At 42.3% G+C, this 20530-nt stretch overlaps 1 protein-coding gene across 1 annotated transcript in view; it reads left to right on the top strand.

The window, feature by feature from the left end:
• Positions 1-20530, top strand: part of LOC125452752 (sodium channel protein type 2 subunit alpha-like) — a 160643-nt gene that overhangs the window by 104789 nt on the left and 35324 nt on the right. The window contains exon 18 of the mRNA XM_059639681.1: positions 20096-20368. Within this exon, the coding sequence (XP_059495664.1) occupies positions 20096-20368 (273 nt within the window). The remainder of the gene's footprint in view (positions 1-20095; positions 20369-20530) is intronic.

Below are 20530 nucleotides of genomic sequence, written 5' to 3'. Positions count from 1 at the left end.
GTGTTGTGAAGATTAATCGGAAGCCAGAGAATTGTGAAAGCCATTAAAAACCAGCAGAGCGCAACTGAAAAAGCAGTGGGGGGGCAGCGGGGGGGAGTGAGAGAAGTTGAAATATGAGAGTAAGCTAGTTAACAATATCAAAGAATGTCATAAGGGCTTTTAATAGACATTTAACAGCTAAGAGAGAGGCAAGAATGGACACTGAGCGTCTCAAAAATGAGGCTGAAGAAGAAGAAATGAGGAACAAAGAAATGGTGTTCGAGGGGTTCCAGACATGGTTCACAAGAATGATCTGGGAAATAAAGGGCTCGTCAAATGAATGGTTGAGAAGTTTGGGTCTGTATTCGATGGAGTATAGAAAGATGAGGGAGGCCTCATTGAAAATTATAGAATACTGAGAGGTCTGGAGAGAGTGAAAAAAGATTTCAGTAAATTGCTTTGAGCAATAAAGGTGAAAGGAAACAATCTGAGCTGAACACAGCAAAGAATCAGAAAGTTCCACTCACACTCTCTCTCAGTCTCAATCTCTGCAAACAGGCAACAATGAAAAACCAACCATTGCTGACTAACAAACTCAACCAGAGAGATCACCTCATGGATTCAAACAGTAATTTACTTGTCTATATCACTCCAGGGGTTAGGTATTTACAGATAGAGCGCAAAGTTTCTGTCAGATGCAAAGTCAGATTACAACGAGCATGGTGTGCAACTATCTATTCCAAAACAGGCCTGCTATTGGGGCTGAAGTGATTAGGAAGAGACAATTTCAAGTGAAATGTGTGATCCCCTCACCTTCAAAATAATTTTTCCCAACAACAACATGACCAGGTAATATAATTGAAGAATGGCAGAAGCAGGTTTCGTCAATAATTCATCATTGAGATGGAAGGAAAAAGCCCAAAATATCCAAGAATTTTAAGAACTATGTTCATCTATTTCTGTAGAGATCTACAGGTAGAATGAAAAGCAAATTCCACTAACACAAACTGAAGATGTTGTGCAATCAACTCTATAAATGATAACACAAACAGTAAAAGAACAAGCAGAAATTCAAAATACTCCAACAATAGCCTGGTATAGGAGGGAGCAGACTGACAATATAAACAAAGTATATCAACAAAGTCCTCCACAAATTATACACCAGATGTTAAAGATACTTCAGCTGAAGGGAGAACTCAGGCCTCAGACTGTTAAGAATACAGCCCATGTCAACTACCTTCTTCTGATCAAACTACCCTTCTTGTAATAAAAACTCCAGGGCATATAAAGAAACATCTACATCATCTGGATTTATAAAGCCAAAGATTTGAGGGGGAATGGAGTAGTGGTAAACGTAAACATGCAAACAAATGTACAACAATAATAACTTGAAGCAAAAAGTCTTGAGGGGGCAATGTTGCACATTGGTCTGAAAGGATTAACACATTGAGTGATTGAAACAATCAGCGGTGACCCTGAGAGGGGCACAAGGACTTGGTCAGAGTAAAGTAGACATTGATAGGGGACAGACCAAGGCTATTATGCTTTTAACACTCATCCTATTAATGTAGGTCATATTCATTGAATATGTAAATGGTTGCAATAATGTAACTTTTAAAACATTCATTCATAGGATGTGCACTTTGAGGCCTTGAGAAGCTGGTAGTGACCTGCCCTTCTTAAACCTCCACAGACAAATTGGTTTCGGTTAAGTAGACCCACAAAGGCATTCGGAATGGAGTTACACAATTTTGATTCAATGGCATTGAAGGATCGGTAATATATTTCCACATCAGGATAGTCAATGGCTTGGAGAGGAACTTGCAGGTGGTGGTGTTCCTCTGCATCTGCTGCTTTTATCCTTCTAGATGGCAGTAGTCATGGGTTTGGAAGGTCCTGTCTAAGGACCCTTGGTGAATTTCTGCAGTACATCTAGATGGTGCTCACAGCTGTTACTGAGCATTGCTGGTGGAGGAAGTGAATGTTTGCAGATGTGCTGCCATTCAAGTGGGCTATTTTGACCCAGATGGTGTCAAGCTTCTTGAGTGCATGTTGGAGCTACATTCATCCAGGCAAGTGGGGTGTATTCCATACAGTCCTGATTTGTGGTTTGTATTTGGGCAGGTTTGGAAAGTCAGAAAGTGAGTTCCGCGCTACATGCTTGTAGCTTCTGATCTGCTCTTGTATCCACTATATATATGGGCTAGTCCAGTTCAGTTCCAGATGAAGTGTAACATCCAGGATGTTGATAGCGCTGGGATTCAGCGATGCTATTGCCATTGAACGCCAAGGCAAGATGGTTAGATTCTCTCTTGTTGGTGTTGGTCATTTCCTAGCACCTATGTGCCACAAATGTTATTTACCACTTGTCAGCCCAGGTGGGATATTGATGCATTTGGATATGGACTACTTCAGCGTCCAATAAGTTACAAATGAAACTGAATATGGGTTGATTGTTATAGAACATCCCCATTTCTGACATTATGATAGAGGGAGTGTCATTGATAAAGCAGCCAAAGATATTTGGGCCTAGAACACAATTTAGAGAAATACTTGTACAGATGTCCTGGAGCTGAGATGACTCACATCTAACAGTGACAACCATCTTCCTATGTGCCAAAAATGACCAAATCTAGCAAGAATTATCCCCCTGATTTTCAGATTCCAGTTTTGGTAGAGCTCCTAAATGTTACACCCTGTCAAATACTGCCTGATGTCAACAGCAATTACTCTCATGCACTTCTGAAATATTGCTCACGTTTGAACTAAAGTTGTAAAGAGGTGAAGAGTTGAGTATTCCTGATGAAACCCAAACTGTGCTTCACTGTGCAGGTTATTGCTGAGCAGGTGCTGTTTGATAGCACTGTTAATGACACCTTCCATCACTTTACTGATGAATGAGCATAGACTGTCAGGTAACTGACTCGGTTGGATTTGTCCTGCTTTTTGTACAGGACATACCTGGCCAACTTTCCACATTTTCGGGTAAATGCCAGTGTTGTAACTGCATTGGAAGATCTTAGCTAGGGGAGGTGTTACATTCTGGAGCGCACGTCTTGAGTACATTTCATGGAATGTTAACAAGGCAGCCTTTCGATTATCCAGTGCTTCCAGCTGTTTCTTGATGTCATGTGACGTGAACTGAATTAGCTGATGACTGGCACCTGTAATGCTGGGAATCCATGAGGATATCAAGGTCGATCATCACCTCAACACTTCTGGCGGAACATTGTTACAAATGCAGAGCCTTATCTTTTGTTCTGATTTGCTGAGTTCCCCTGTTTTTGAAGATGGAGATATTTGTGGAGCTGTTTAATAACCTGCAACCATACACGACTGGATGCAGCAAGAATGAAAAACTTAGATTTAACCCCTTTGTTGTAGAATCACTTAGGCCTGTCTATCATTTATTGTTTATGCTGTTTGGCACATAAGTAGCCCATTGTTGTAGGTTTGCAAGGTTGATGCTTCATTTTTAGTTATGCCTGGTGCTTTCCCCGGCATGCGCTCCAGTATTCTTCATTGACCCAGGCTTGATCCCCTGACTTGGTGGCTATGGTAGAGTTGGGAATATGCTGGGCTACAATGTTGAAAATTGTTGGGAAGTACAATTCAGCTGTTACTGATGGCTTACAGGACTCATAGATGCCCAGCCTTGAGCTGCGAGATCAGTTCAAAATCTGTCCTATTTAGCACAGTGGTAGTGGCTTACAACACGATAGAGGGTATTCTCAATATGAAGGCAAGTTTTCATCTCCACAAGGACTGTTAGTCACTCTTCAGGATACAAACGCAACTGTGGCAAGCAATTTAGTAAGGATGATGTTATTTGTTTTTCCTTCTTGTTAGTTGCCTCACTATCATCAGACCCTGCCTAGCAGCAAGAAGGGTCTAAGCCCGAAATGTCAGCCTTCCTGTTCCCCTGATGCTGCTTGGCCCGCTGTGTTCATCCAGCTCTACATCTTGTTATCTCATTTAGAACTTGACCAGTTCTACCAGTAATGGTTCTGGCAAGCCACACTTGAGAATAGACATTGAAGTCCCCACCAAGAGTACATTCTGTGATTTTACCATTCTCAGTGTTTCCATAGGATTTAGGGAGAGATTGCCAATTGGTAACAAAATGTGCTTAACGGCAGGAAATAGAGAGTGATGGCATTCAGTGAGTGTTCAGAGTGTTCAGTGTTCCTCAGGGATCAGTGCTGTGTCTAACTTTTGTTTGTCACTTACAGAAATTACTTAGATGAGAATATAGAAAGCATGGTTAGTGAGTTTGCAGATGACACAAAGATTTTTGTGTATACTGAACAGTGAAGAAGGTTATCTAAGGTTATAAAGAGATCTTGATCAATTGGGCCAATGGACTGAAGATTGGCAAATGGAGTTTAATTTGGATAAACATGAGGCATTACATTTTGGTAAAACAAACAAAGACAAAACTTATACAATTAAAAGTAGGGCTTTGGGCAGTGTTGTAGAACTGAGAGACCTAGGGATTCAGGTACATAACTCTTTGAAGTTTCCATCACATATGGATAGTGTGGTTGAGGAGGCATTCAGCATGCTTAACTACATTGGTCAGACCTTTGAATATAGGAGTTGGGGCATTATGATGAGATTGTGCAGGATGTTGGTGAGGCCCCTTTTGGAGTATTGTGTTCAGTTTTGGTCACTATGTTGCAGGTAGGATATTTTTAAGCTGGTGAGGGTTCAGAAAATATTTACCAGGATGTTGCCTGGAATGGAAGGTTATAAGGTGAGGTTGGATAGGCTGGGACTTTTTCACTGGAGCACGGGAGATTGAGAGCAGGCTTTATAGATGTCTACAAAATAATGAGGGGTATAGATAAGGTGAATTGCAGGTGTCTTTTTCCTAGAACAGGGTATTTTAAGAGGAGAATGACTTAAAAAAGATATGAGGGACATTTTTTTACAAAGTTAATGGTTTGCTGTGGAATGAATTTCCAGGGGAAGTTGTGGATGTGAGTACAGTTACAATGTTTTCAAGATAAGTACATAGATAAGAAATGTTTGGAGGGAAAAGGGTCAAATGCAGGCACATGGGACATGTTTAGTTTGGGATTATGGTCGGCATGGACTGATTGGACTGAAGGGTCTCTTTTGAAAACATTTTATTCCTATGCTGGACTTTTATTCATTATTCTTTCAATTCTGTGACAAGTACTAAAGTACTTGCACCTAGGAATCCCATACCTAAGACGGCACCATAAGCCGTAAGCATTTCACTACACTCATTCGAGTGCATGTGACAATATAGCTAATTCTAATTCTAATGCCTCTGTGCAATGGGAGTCTATGACTCTATTAATTCAGTTTGATATGAAGAAAGAAGATAGTACATTAAAAGAATACAATATTTAGCCACTGCATAAAACTAATTGTGTGGTTTTGGAAATCAGTGCATGTGTGGTGTGTTTCTGTAACTGAACATGTAAATTATAGAACATCTAATGAAGCATTTTTTATAAAGTATTCCAGTCTTCACAGTCCCTTCTCCCCATCATTAGAAGTTAAGCCTTTTTCATTATTCAAATTAAATATTTTCAGGTGTACAGACTGTACATTGGACTCCTGCTCTGACTCTGCCATTACACAAGTTTTGGTTCAGAGCTAACAATCTCCTCCAGTACCGGCAGATTCAAGCCCCCACTCTCAAAGCTGCAGTCCACAATCTTGAGACTCCGTGCATTACCTGGTGCTTGCTACTCCGTCAGAGGTTTCAAATTTCAGAAGGGATCATGCAACTTGAGAGTCGACGACAGCATTTCAAATATAGGTTACCTGGTTATTTTCCTCCGGTGTTTTTGAGTTCTTGCTATGTGCAAATTCACTGCTGCATTTCTCTATGTTAGATTTGTAACTACAAGTTTTAGGGAGAGGCTGAATAGGCTAGGGCTATTTTCCCTGGAGCATCAAAGGCTGAGAGATGACCTTATGGGAGTTTATAAAATCATGAGAGACGTGGATAGACTGAATAACTAATGGTAGAGGAGTCCAAAACTAGAGGGCATAGGTTTAAGGCGAGAGAAGGAAGATATAAAAGGCACCCAAGAAACAACGTTTCATGTAGAGGGTGTTGTGTATATGGAATGAGCTGCCAGAAGAAATCGTGGCGGCTGGTACAATTACAACATTTAAACGGCACCTGGATGGGTACATGATTAAGAAGGGTTTAGTGGGATATGGGCCGAATGCTGGCAAATGGGACTAGATTAACTTAGATTATCTGGTTGGCATGGACAAGTTGGACTGAAAGGTCTATTTCCATGCTGTACAGCTCTATAACTCTATGATTCTACGACTTCAGAAGTTACTCATTTACTGGGTTACACACTGAAGGTGTGAAAGACGCTTAATAAATGTAAACTTTTTCTTTGTTGAAGAAAGAAAAGTAATGTTTGGGCACGATATTTTGAACTTTGATAGTCCCTTCCAGTAGTACGTTCATGATTGATATGGATTCCATTTACATACTCCTATTTTCTCTTCTAAAACATTACTTGCTGAATTCATTGTTAGCATTTCAGTGTCAGCAAGCATTATTTGCACATTATTAACCTCAGCTCTCCCTTGTGGGCCTATATCCTATACCTTGACTTTGCAATGATATTTATGCCTTACATTTATACTTCTCTTCAAATCGTGGACATTTTTTCCAGACATCCTGTCAGTGCTCCAAATGAAGATTGCTTTCATATTGTCAGTGACATATGGCCATGCTTAGTACCATTGTTAGTTGGTCCTGTAGCACCAAACATTCATACTAGGAAAACTACTAGTAGAAGTTGGTGTAGAACTGCAATTCTGTCATTTTCACATTGTTAGATTCTTGGAGCCCTGGCTGCTGGAAGATGGTGTATGAAATGTGGCCCAGGCCAGCTCCACTAAAATTCAATCCTAATGATATGAAGTTCCGTTCAGGGGACTTACAAATGAACGAATAATTGCCTTCATCTATTTCAATGGTGTTTTACCAGGGGAATTGCCAGCCTCTCCCAGGGAAGTCGATCCAGTTCAATCTCTGTCAGGTCTAACTAAGCCTGCACCTTTTGAGAACAGATCTAGTCGAGTTTGGGTTGACAGAATGCCCCACAATGTTGGAAGAGTTCCATTACCTTGCAGAGTAGCTCAAAAAGTCTCTTCTGGGAAAAAAAGAGAGTTTCTCCATTTTTCTTGTGAGGTAGTTCTTAGACTGGCACTTTAGCTGGGGTAAATGCCAGTTATTTGCATGGTCTGACATTGCAGATGACCCCATCCTCTCAATTCGAGATTGTAGAAGGTCGAATAGAATTTCAGTTACTTGCAGTTGGTAAAGGTGAAGTAGCCAGTTGGGTGCTTCAGAAGTATAGGAGGACCAATACAACTATTGTTTTCACCCTTACCTTTTCATCAATTTTTAAGAACTCATATGTTGTAAATATGAGTGTTCTGTAATCTTTTTAAACTCATTCACGAGATGTAGGTAGCACTAGTTAGGCCATCATTTATTGCCCATCTGTAAGAAGGAGACCGAGCTGGCTTTCAACCCTGCAGGCCCTATCAGCAGAATGGCAGTTCTGGAGCTTGACAAGAAAGTGGAGTGCGTAACTGACACAGATCAGGAATTCTGGGGCCGCTCAAAATGAAGGTGCCCTCAGAATATAAAATAATTTATATGAAGATTGCAGAGGAGTCAAGCTCATGTGTCTCTCAGAGACAAGGGGAGATCCCCACCCCCTCAGATCCATTACATTTGGGGTTTAGGTGCAGCATTTCCTTACTGTGATCTTTTCTTTGGGTATCTAGCTCCAAAAATCTCTTGATCTTTGATATTACAGGCCATCTCAATGAAGTTGGCAGACTCCACACAAAGTGGGGGTGCAGATCTGCCACTGATACAATGCTGATGGCTCCAAAACATTGTCCCTAATGTGAATTTGCTACTCCCTCACAGTTCCCCACAATGGACCAGGCAGCTTGTCTGTTTATCAGGTTGTTCCAGAAACATCCCTCTGGCAGGAATTCATCAGAGAGCCAGCCTTGACTTGACATCATTATTTTACTGCCCACACAAACACCCACTGCCCCAAAGTCAGGCACCAGGAGAGCAGTGAAAATTCAGTCCTTGGTGCTTATACCCATGTGAATGACAGTGTCACCACACATGACCCTCCAGAGCTTCTGCTCTTAATTGCACCTAAAAATCTAACATGCTCATAAAACGACCACGTAAGCTAGAGCTGAAGATAAGCTACTTGCAACATTTAATCAACAATGTTTAATCAAAGAAGAACAGGATGTTACAAAAGTTGATATGGAAATATGTTCATCATCTCCAAGGTTCAAGATTCGAACTCTGCCTTGGGAATAAGTATTAAAGAATATACAAAATCCAGATGTTTTTGCACCAGATGTTCTGCCATGTATATTCCTTAGAAAACAATTTTAAAAATTTAATTTACAGGAAAATAAATCCAGCTCAGGGACATGAAGTAGTTTTCTCTTTGTTGGCTGTGTAAAACTGTTCCAAACTAGACAATTGATTCGTGCATGCTTGGCTCTGAGGGAGATGGGCAAGAGTTTATAACACTCCTGTGGGCCCTTAGGAATGGAAACTAAATTATTTCCACACTGGTTTCATCACATTGGATTAGTGACATCACTAGCCCAAAAACATGGGGTAATCAGAAAACTTAAAGAGTACAAGAGAAAAAAACATGAGAGTACAAAATTTCCTTTGTTTGTGATATGTGACAAAAACAGAAAGCATTTTAAAATCCAATGCAAAAAAGAAAATAAATATTTCTTCCATGTTGAAGTATGTTGTGGCTAGGTGAAGAAATGTCAAATGACTCCCTTTTATTTCACCCTTCATTTGACCACGACAGACCCTTTGTCACTGGTTTGTCAACGTTTGTTTCCAGTTGTCCTGGAGATAGTGATGGTCAGCTGGCTTCTTGAACTACTGGAGTCCTTTTGGTGTGGGTCCACCCACGTGCTCTTAAGGAGAGCGTTCAGGATTTTGACAGGGAAGGAACAGTAATATATTTCCAAGTTTGTATGGTGTGTGGCTTGGGGAGATATGTTTTCTTCACTTTAACAAAGAATGAGGTTAGCTTTAATACACTTTAAATAAAGCAAAATAATAAAAGGCAGTTTTAGCGTATTGCGCCCATAGGTGCTAGCGAGTTTTGAGAAGATTTGTAGCTCAGGTTGAGGTTCTGGATGTGAGTTTGCTCGCTGAGCTGGAAGATTAGTTTTCAGACGTTTCGTCACCATTCTAGGTAACATCATCAGTGAGCCTCCGACGAAGCGCTGGTGTTATGTCCCGCTTTCTATTTATCTGGTTAGGTTTCCTTGGGTTGGTGATGTTCATCACCAACCCAAGTTTGGTAACTGAGAGTACACAATCACTTAGAAGCCCATGGTTTGGTGACTTGCTGAATTCAATGACCTTGAAACTTTCAGTTTCAAGATGGAGATCTCTGAAGACGCAAATGTGGATTTGAGTTCTTTCAACAAAACCTGTGTAACGCATGCTAAGAAATCAACAATCACAGGTATAGCTTGCAAATTGTGTGGAGACAGTAGGGGAGGGTAGAAAGACCCCACATAGCTTCTCAACTACTTGTTCTGTACTTCAGTGAGACTATGTGCTTAAAATATACCAATGTGGTCCCTTGTCATGTGACTCTTCTCGCCAACTGCTAGTAATTCAAACAGGATTGTTCATCCAATTGGAACTTAATTAGCTCATTGATTAGTTCATATAGGGAAGGCAGTCTTAAACCAGGACATATTAGCCTTTCAAGCGTGATCTCCAACAGCACTTGTGGCACAGTGATAGATTCCCTACACCCAGTTCAGATAGCCTGGGTTCAAATCCCACTTGATCCCTAATAATGTGACACAACATGTCTGAACGGAGTTTTACAATAACTACGAGATGAGCTGTGGGATCTTTCATGCTCTTTGGTGTTCATTAGAGTTCTAGGGGTCTACAGCAGACACAAAAGCCCTTTGACGCATCAAGTTTGCACTGGTGAAATACCACCAACTAGCTATTCTGATTCTGTTTTCCAGCACTCGGCCCATAGCCTCTCATGCATTGATTCACAAATGTACATCTAAATGCTTCTTAAATGTCTTTAGGGTTTCTCCCTCTGCCACCCTTACAGGCAGAGAGCTCTAAATTCCTAGATTTGTCCACAGATCAGCCCATTTGACCAATCCATCTATGTCATCCTGTTAACTAAGGCTACCTTACTCACTTTTTTTTTCATTTATGATGAGGGTTTCGCTGGCTAGGCAGCATTTATTGGCCATAGGGCAGATAAGAGTCAACCCTGCTGTGGGTCTGGAGTCACATGAGGGCCAGACCAGGTAAGGATGGTGGTTTCTTTTTCTAGCTTCATTAGTGAACCAGATATGATTTTCCTGACAATTGACACTGATTCATGACCATCATTAGATTGTTCATTCCAGATATTAATTGAATTCAAATTCCACCATCTGCTGTGGCGGCATTAGAACCCAGGTCCCCCGAACATTTTCTGGGCCTCTGGATTAACAGTCCATCTACCAACATACCACTAGGCCATTGGCTCCCTCTCATTTACCACCTCGCCAATTCTCATATCCTCCACAAACTTACTGATTGTTCTACATTCATGTCTAAACAATTTATATATACCACAAACAGTAAGGGCCCCAACACTGAGCCCTGAAGAACGCCCATTGGATAGTCGCAGAATCATCCCTCAACCAAAACCTATGTTTCCTGCCAATTCTTGATATAATTAGCAAAATTTTCTATGATCCCTTGGGGTCTTAACTTAATTATCAGTCTCCCATGAGGGAACTTAAAAATCTTGCTGAAATCCAAGTAGACTATGTCAAATTCATCGCCCTTCAAAAACTTCAATCAAGTTGGTAAGATATGACCTGCCCTTAACAAAACCATGCTGACTGTCCTTGATTATTTTCTGCCTCCCCAAGTGCAGCTTAATTCTGTCCCTCAGAATTGGTTCCAATAGTTTCCCCACCACTGACTGCCCTGTAGTTTCCTGGTTTATATCTCCCTTGCATCTTGAATAAGGTGCCACATTGGCTTTCCTCCAGTTTTCTGGCACCTCTCCTGTGGCCAGAGAGGAATTGAAAGTTATTACCAATGCCCCATCTATTTCCTCCCTGGCCTAATGTAACAACTAAGGATACATTTCGCCCAGCCTTGGAGATCATTGTACTTTTAAAACTGCCCAACTCAAAACCTCCTGTCTGTCTCTGTTAATTTTTTTCATTGCATTACAGTCCATTTCTGTGATTTCTTACCCACATTATCTTTCTCATTGGTGAATACTGACGCAAAGTATTTATTTAGGAGTCTACATCCTTCCTCTGGCGCCACTCACAACTTGCCACTGTGGTCCTTAATGGGCCCTGTCTTTCCCCAGTTATCCTTTTACCTTTAATATGCTTGTAAAATAACTCAGGGTTTTCAATTCTTTTACCAACCATTACACTTTATGCCCCATTTTCACTATCTCATTTTCCTTTCTAAATTTCTTCTTGCACATTCTGTATTCCTTCAGAGTTTCTGCTGTTTAGAGCTCACAATATCTGCTATAAGCGTCTCCTTTTCTCTTTATCCAATCCTGTGCATCTATTGATATCTAGGATACATGGATCTGTTGGTCTCACCCTTTATCTTCATTGGAATATGTTGGCCCTTGGACCCCCAATTTCTTTCTTCACCTAGAAGTATCTGCTCCCAGTCCAGTCTGGCCCAATCATACCTGATCTTATTAAACTCAATCTTTCCCCAATTTAGAACTTTGATTTCAGGCCTTTCCTTGTCCTTTTCCAGAATAATCTTGAATCTAACAGAGTTTTGATCGCTGACGGAAAAATGCTCCCCCCCTATACTTTAACCACTTACCCGGCTTCATTTTCCAACATTAAGTCCAGGGCAGTCCCATCTCTTGCAGGGCTTTCTACATGCTGGCTTAAAAAAGTTCTCATAGAAGCATTTTAACAATTCTGCTCCCTCTAAACCTTTCACACTGTGACTACCCCAGTTAATATTGGGGATGTTGAAATGGCCAACTACCACTGCCCTTTTGCAAGATAACAAAGTGTGGAGCTGGATGAACACAGCAGACCAAGCAGCATCTCACACTTTGTTATCTTGACTTCTCCAGCATCTGCAGTTCCCATTATCACTGCCCTATTGCATTGTCTTTGGAGGCTTTGCAGAGTTACCGTCTTCATTCCAGTTGGGATGGAGTGTGTGCTAATGCAAAATAGGTGGCCAACTTGACTATAAGCTCAAATTATATTTAGTCTGTGTTTTTAAAAGTGACTGTTTTTCAAAACCTCAATTTCATGTTTCCAGCCTGTAAGTTAAAATGATTATTTTACATAAACCCATCTTCATGACAAAGAGAATTCTGAATTATGGATGAGGTTTTCCATTTTAGATTTAAAATGTTCCAGTCGACATCTTAGATGGTATCACTTCTGCCATGGTCTGCAGTGAGTTTTCTGGAGCAATTAATCACTTTTCACCTAATTCTGTATGTAAGCAGGATTTATGGAGACTCCTTGTTGAATCACATGTGGCTGCCAGGCAGAGATTCCCTTCTTGTTGGTACCTTCTGGAGTTCCAACATTCCCTGGCACCCCTTCACGATCTGTGCTGAGAACTTTATAGCAACCTGCAGACAGCAGTCCACCCACCTCCTCTCCTTCTTCCTCCACCCCAGCAGAGATGCCTACAAGTTGTCAGAAAGTTCTCTTCCCTACTGATGAGTGAAAGAACTAACCATTCCTGGGTGGGTTGTATCCACGTTGCACAGGAGACCAGCATCTCAGGCAAAAATGTAAGAAGTAGGACCCCATGCAGGATGACGAGGTAAGGGTAAGGGCTACCATCTTCTCAATGCATGCACAAACGCAGAGGGCTATTGCTCATTGACCTCTGCCACTGGTCAGTCAAATCACAAAGACTGCCAAGCCCGACACCACATACACAATGTGCAATAAAAAGCTCACACCCAACTTCTGCTGCTCATTATCATGTAAAGCATCCGAGGGACGCCACTATGTGCTCACTACCAGTCAGCTCCATACATGCTCATCAATTTCACCTGCACTCAATCACATCAAGTAGAACGCTTCCCTTTCTCTCATTGCATGCAATTTTTAAAAATAGCAGAAGGATTCTTGATCTCTATCTCCTCATCTATTTCGAACAAGGCACAGTCCAGCTGCTGAGTGAGGACCAAGAGCAGTGGGAGTTATCAGCCTGACAGGAAATGCCAGTGAGCAACTTGGCTGCCTGCTTCTCTGGGACCTTTAGTCAGGCTCTCACATTGCTGTACATAAGAGTTGGGCTTCTTCACCAACAAATTCATTTCTTTTCCATCGGTGCAAGCAGTGAACAGGCAGCTAAATTCAAGGGGAGACACTGCCCAGCAATCTGTTCAACTGCGCCCTCCACCAGCAAAGAAACCATCACCTTGGGGGATACTCTAGCTAGTTTAGATACATGAACACAACCTGGTGAACATACCACAAACACTTGTCCACGGCCACTAGAGGAACAAATTACCTGGATCTCTGATGCTCGGAAGACAAAAAAGATCGTGCACCTGCTCAGCTCAAGGTGGAACATATACCCTTGCATTTGACAATGAGTGACACGGTCAAACTGCAGAGACAGGAAGGGGAATATCAGACTGTGACTCCAGAGGGTCTCAGATGATTGGAGTCAAAGATGGAGGAGTTTATCCATCTTTTGACTCATGTTGTGGCTCGGGCTGCCTCCATGGAAAGGGTGGCAGTGGCCTTGGAGATTCAGGTCTAGCTGAAAGCTCAGTGGCTTCCAGAAATGTGTAATCACCTGCCCACCATAACCCTCACAATGGGGGTTGTGTATCAATAGTAAGGATAGAAGGGCGAAGGAGGCATGGCAATCTCCCTCCTTCTAGTCAAGGGGTTGGGGTGGTGCCAGCAGGTACTCGCAATGTGGAGTAACACACAGGAGCTTCATCCCAGGATGCTCCAGAATTCCCAGCCACTCCATCTCACTGCCATGAGTGGCCACAATGCCTGCAGGAGGCCAGGATGAGCCATCTGCACAGGAGACACGCAGCAGCCAGAGGCCCTCTCGGCCCTGAGCCCTCAGACAACCTGACAAAGTTTTCACAGTCACTGAGTGCCCCTCAGTCAGCAGGGTCCCTCCATGTCAGCTGTGGATGTCATGCCCATGCCTAGTCTACAATGGAAGAAGGGATCCTTTTGCAGCTCCCTCAGTGGCATGAATGTTTTAATTAATGCACATAAATAAAGCATGTAAACGTGTATTCTCTTTTATCTTTCTGTAACATTTGCTATCATCTCATTTGAAGGAGCAACTGTGCAGCAGCCTCCCCCATGACACAGTGATAAGACCTTTCTCTTGGGATCCTTTTGAATATCTTGCTGCATCAGCCATGAGTGTTCCTGCACTCTGTATCATAACCTAATGAACCATGGACCTGGCATTTGGTCAATCCAGTCAAAGATGCAGAGGTGGCATTCACATCAGGGATGCAGATTGCACTTCAGGGGATATTGCCCAGGAAACAGCCACATAATCTGCCCCACACAAGGTAGTTTGTGGAAATCCTGCAGAGATGTGACTGTCATCTGCAGGGTGCAGAAACCAAATGTCTTTTCTCTTGCTGGGATTTTCATGACCAGACTTTTTGTTCTCAATACATGAGTGGGAAATGCACAGCAGAAAGGTGCCTCTCACCATTACTTAGTGGTGGATAGAGCATAGTATTCATTTTGTAGAAACTCTCTCACCGAGAATGTGCAGCCACGGCCCCAATATTTTAATTGTGGGATGTGGGTGTTGCTGGTTGGCCAGCATTATTGCCTGTTCCTAGTTGCCCTTGTGAGGATGGTGGTGAGTCGTCTTCTTGAACTGCTATAGTCCACCTGCTGTGTGTTTCCCCACAAGGCAGTAAGGAGGGAGTTTTGTTGCTTTGGAGTTATCACATCACATCCAGAGATGAAAAGAACTCTGCTTATATTTAAGCCATATGGAAAATGAAGCACTTCTCAGTAATGTTGGATAGAGAACACAATGCCTCCATGCCAGCTTGTCCGTAACAAAGCAAAAGGCAACATGTCACCGTCACTCTGGAAGTGGGTGGCTTTGAGGCTTTCAAACAGCTCCACTCTGTCCAACTGTAGCCCTCTAGGGGAGGTATTTGTGAGGACCCTCCTGGGCTACTACAGCATGTGCAGTATGATCTTCCCCCCAAGAGGGGACCTCACACTCGTCTAACTCGACCTGTCCCAAGACAACCGCACTTTGCCTCGTCAGTTTGAGTTGGACACAGTAAGTAACTGTGATGTGCAATGCACTGGATGTAGTGCATTCCACCACATGACCAGCCCAAGCATCCTAATATCACCCTCAGGAGTTTGATGGTCTGTGTTCCAATGGTCCTTGTGCAAGCTTGAACAATGTTATGCCACTCCTGGGTGCCAGTCTGTAGAAACCTGACAATGCACCATGAGCTAGGGTTTTAAGGGTGTCTTCTTTTTGTAACCAACCCCGAGTGGGGCTAAAAGATGCGGACCTCTGTGAGAGTTCCAGAATGTAGTAATTGTGACAGGTGCCTGGAAAACCTGCTCATACCCGCTGGTGTGCTCATTTAGGGTCTGTTCAAACACACTGCAGAAGTCTTGCTGTTCATGAACAGATCTGGTTACTGATAAGATGATCTGATCGTTCTGTTGGGAAAGGTAATGTGAGCTCAGTGGTAGTGTGCATTGCCTGGGGCACTGGAAGCACGCCAATGCACATCTCCATAGACATTAATCAGCTGGCATTGAGGGATGTTGAAGAAGAACCCTTGTAAAGTGATCTGGCATGATTATGCTGCCAGCAAACATACCCGCCCTTCCCTTTAATGGCCAGCTCCTGCCAGCTTCCCATTGTGTGAGACTGATATCCAGCCAGAAACCCAGAATATGCAGCCCACGCTGACACAGAAACTTACAGACTGCTTTTGCTTCCCCTGGCACACTGCTCACTGCTGACATCGGAGGAATGAGGTGACCATCAGTTGAGAATGCATTTTTGCTCCTGCCGCTCAAAATTTCTCATTTGGATATGAATACTCAAGCACTTTAAGATGTTTTCAAAAGAGGCAAATGTTTTGGATTATATACTCAGTGGAATATTGGTTAAGAGGGACTCTTCACTTCACCTTAGCATACAAGGTGCAATTCCGCTAGTTGTCCCGAAAGAAATTCGTCTCCCTTTATTTGCTACCATTTCTACTTTGATGGAGTGTTGAGCAGTAGGTTTGATTCTCTTTTAGAATGGTGAAACTTAGCTATCCGTTGGAGCATCAAGCCCCATGTGACCCACCATCTCCCTCCATTCTGTTACACCCTCACTGGGTCACCATCTCCCTCCATTCTCTTACACCCTCACTGGGTCACCATCTCCCTCCATTCTGTTACACCCTCACTGGGTCACCATCTCCCTCCATTCTCTTACACCCTCACTGGGCCACCATCTCCCTCCATTCTCTTACACCCTCACTGGGTCACCATCTCCCTCCATTCTGTTACACCCTCACTGGGCCACCATCTCCCTCCATTCTGTTACACCCTCACTGGGCCACCATCTCCCTCCATTCTCTTACATCCTCGCTGGGTCAGCATCTCCCTCCATTCTCTTACACCCTCACTAGGTCACCATCTTTTCTGACCTTGTGCCCTTTGTCCTTCCCTCTTACTACACCAGTAATCACTGAGGTGCTTAATCTTCCTCTGGACCAGCCCCTGGGCATAAAGATGCCAATGCCTCTGCAGAGCCTTCCTCCTCCCTTATAAAAAAAACACCAGCCCTGATGTTCTTTAGCTTCTTTACAAGACCATTGGGTCCTTGCCACTGACCTTCCAAATCTCCAACTAGAATAAGCAACTGCTGCCCATCCCTGTGACCATTTGCCCCACTTCACACATTCCCAACCTCCTTGAGACAAAGTCCCAGACAAAACAGGTGTCACTCTGAATGATGCACTGGAAAGATCCTCCACCACGCTGAACTGACCGCAAACCAATACCTCTGACACACTAGACCCAGGCTCTGGATTGACTGACTACAGCACGAGCATGATATTGAATAAAGAACAAAGTCATCCCCCCAATTCATGGAACAACTCATCGCTGGACTGACTGAAGCACAGTCCCCTCTCCCTGCAGATTGACTGGAACACATACATTTAACCCATCCCAGGATTGACTGGAGAACAAGCCTCAGCCTAGGAGTGAGTGTAACACATTCGCCAGCCACACCCCAAAGGACTGACCAGAGTACTCAGCAGAATGCGTGCCTCTCCTTCCACCCGCACCCCGCCCGCCCCATCACTGCAACAGGATTGACTAACTGCAGACTCCCATCCCACTCTTCTCCCCACACTCGCACAGTTAATTGGGAAAGTGAAAAACACTTCCATCTCGAAGGACAAGAGTAGCGACACATGGGAACACCATTACCGACAAGCTTACCTCCAAGCAACTGACCCATGCCAGAATGGAACTATATCGCCATTCCTTCACTGTTGCTAAGTCAAAATCTTTGGATTTTCTCCCTCATGCCATTGTGGATCAACTTGCAGCAAGTCTCTACAGTGGTTTAAGAGGGTAGTTGAGAATCACCTTCCCAAGGGCAACTAGGACCGGGCCATAAATGCTGGCCAGACAGCAATTCCCATGAATAAATTTTTTTAAAAGTTCATTTAAATTCTTTGTGGTATATGAGCTGACAATACATGTGAATGAGCCTCTCATCACTTGCTGGTGACATACCTGACACACCAACCGGAGAGGAAGAACTAAATAGCTGAAGTTTATCTCGGCACAGAGAACTTTTTGGATGACCAGAAGTGCTCTTCCTCAGAACTAAAATTTTATTTTCCCATCACCAAATTACTGTGGCTTTTTCTTTTGCTTTTTGTTAAATCACCTGTGTTCGAGAATTTCTTTGTTGTCTCTCACCTGATTGAGTTCCCTTGCTCGCCATGCCAGAAAGTGAAAAAATAACATCCCATCATTTGATTAAAATTCTGACTATAATTCACGTTGAGCTTTGTTCCTTTTGAGTAGTAGAGATCATTTTCGGTCCACCTGGGGTGTCTGAAACATCAGAAAACCCATCACAATATCTAGGAATCTTCCAAACAAATGGCCAAGAGTTTAAAAGTCAAGTTGTTTACAAAATAGAGTGCTTGTCTGATATCAGGTGCAGAGGGCTTCCACAAAAACACATGATACATAATGTAAGCCCAAAATTGTAAGCACAACTCAACACGGACGAAGACTTGAAGATCCATATGTAGAGATGACGCTAGAATTTCATCCACTGATTGTAATGCTTACTAGCATAGTAATGGTGTCTTCTACATCTTGTCTGGCACATTATTCGTCAGTGCAATGTATTCTGGGTAACCTGGATTTCATGGGAGGAATTGAATCTCCTATTAATAGCTGTCTGTCTCCAAATCAAATTAATGGGTCAGTACCACCTCAAAATGCTGCCGACCTATCTGCTCAATTATCAGATTACCAAAACTGATTCCCCGAAAACTTGTCCAGTAGCAAACAATTTTAGGTTGGGCCCCTAATTGTACCATAGGCAAGTTATTAAAATATGTCACTGATAGGCTTGTTTCTCAATGGTGTGACCCTTAGCTTTCCCAGTATCCTCCTGCACACAAATGATATCAGATCCATTTATGGCAGGTGAAGGTCACCGATTCTGCATTTCACAATATAAGGTGCCCACAACGAACTCTCTTCTCCACCCATCGTCATGAAGACTAAATATCAAGGTCATCGTCCCAACAAGAAAAGTCTCTCAATGATCATTAGGCAATAAGTATACACTATATTACATTTAAAAAGATAATGCAGAACGATTTATAGTGAAATCAAAGTTCTAAATTAGGGAAAGATTGAGTTTAATAAGATCAGGTATGACTGGGCCAGACTGGACTGCAAATGATAGGAGATAGAGGGCTAAATCTGCTCTTCCAGATTTTCTGTCGTTCTGCTTTTTACATGAAAATTCCATTGGAATTAAGTCTGGAAAAAAGCATTAATTACCTGTAATATAGTCGACTTGGTGGCACTATTGTGTGTTGAATCATCTCAGATGTTGGAATTGTGCAGAGCATTGGGCTTCACTGTGACATTCGCCATCTTGCTCAGCTCCTTCTGTGCATCATTATAAATATGCTGTTCATTCGGCTTTCTTCCACAGTAGAGGACTTGTCCAGCATATTTTTTAAAGAATCAAGCCCACAGACTCTTGAACCAGAAATTGGCATTGTTCCTTTTTGGCTGAGTCTCGGTTCTTAACTGTCAGATCCAATTTTAACCTCTGTCTTCATTAGAAAATTCATGTGTCGTATCACACCCAGTGAAGAGAATTTAGAGCAATCATCCCTGTGTGGATTTCTTGAGATTGTTGAGCAGGACAATCTGCAGCTGCTCCTCTGCCCAGTAGACTTCTGGCTCTTGAATAAGTCAGCCTCACAGCCAAAAAAAATCTGTGTTACAAAGTCCATAAGGGAGTAATATAGCAATACACTTACCCCTTACATTACAACTCCAGTTCTGCCTAGATCCTGGTGGGCGGTGGGAGGGGGGTAGTTTAAATCGCCTCTGTCATGGAGATAGTTTGACAGATGTAAACATCTGCCTTATATTCATTTATATCAACGTTTTATCAAAGTATTAGTAAATATTATTACATTATCAAATTATAAATTGTTGCTTCATATATGGTCCTGATGCTTTGATGTTTATTTACCTGATAATGATGTTCATGTAACAATTTTAGGTAAATCACATTGCTAATATGATTCCAGTTCAGGAATTTAGAAATTAACAAAAAATGCTACCTTGTCTGCAATGTTCAATGCCATGAACAACCAAATAAAATGCTTGATAATTTTGTGCTCTGTAGGTTTGTTGTCAATCTAATTTATTTTTGTTGATTTGCAGGATGTACAATTCATTGTTTTTTTTTGCCTTACAGCTTGTTGTTAACGCTTTGGTTGCTTCAATACCATCTATTTCTAATGTCATGTTCGTATGTCTTGTGTTCTGGCTGATATTTGGCATTGTTGGTGTTCAAATCTTTGGTGGAACCTTCTTTCAATGTGTGGATCAAAATAACGACCGTCTTCCCATTAGCATTGTCAATAATCGATCTGAATGTGATGCATATCAAGATATTGGATACCAATGGGTCAACCCCAAGATTAACTTTGATAATGTATTAGCTGCTTACATGGCTCTCCTGCAGGTGGTAAGTAAACAAAGACACATTTGCTGAGGATTTTCAATCTATGATTTAAGATATTCTGCATTTAAGTGTAATTTAGTTAAGTTTTGCAAAAGGAATTTATAGCAACAGTGAAAGAATAACAAGTCATAATCTTATTACAACCCAAGGGATGCTGTGGAATCC

The sequence above is a fragment of the Stegostoma tigrinum genome, chromosome 1, assembly GCF_030684315.1.
Source record: "Stegostoma tigrinum isolate sSteTig4 chromosome 1, sSteTig4.hap1, whole genome shotgun sequence".
Taxonomy (NCBI): domain Eukaryota; kingdom Metazoa; phylum Chordata; class Chondrichthyes; order Orectolobiformes; family Stegostomatidae; genus Stegostoma; species Stegostoma tigrinum.
Note: the sequence above shows the minus strand (reverse complement) of the source record. Positions and strands in the feature narration are given on the sequence as shown.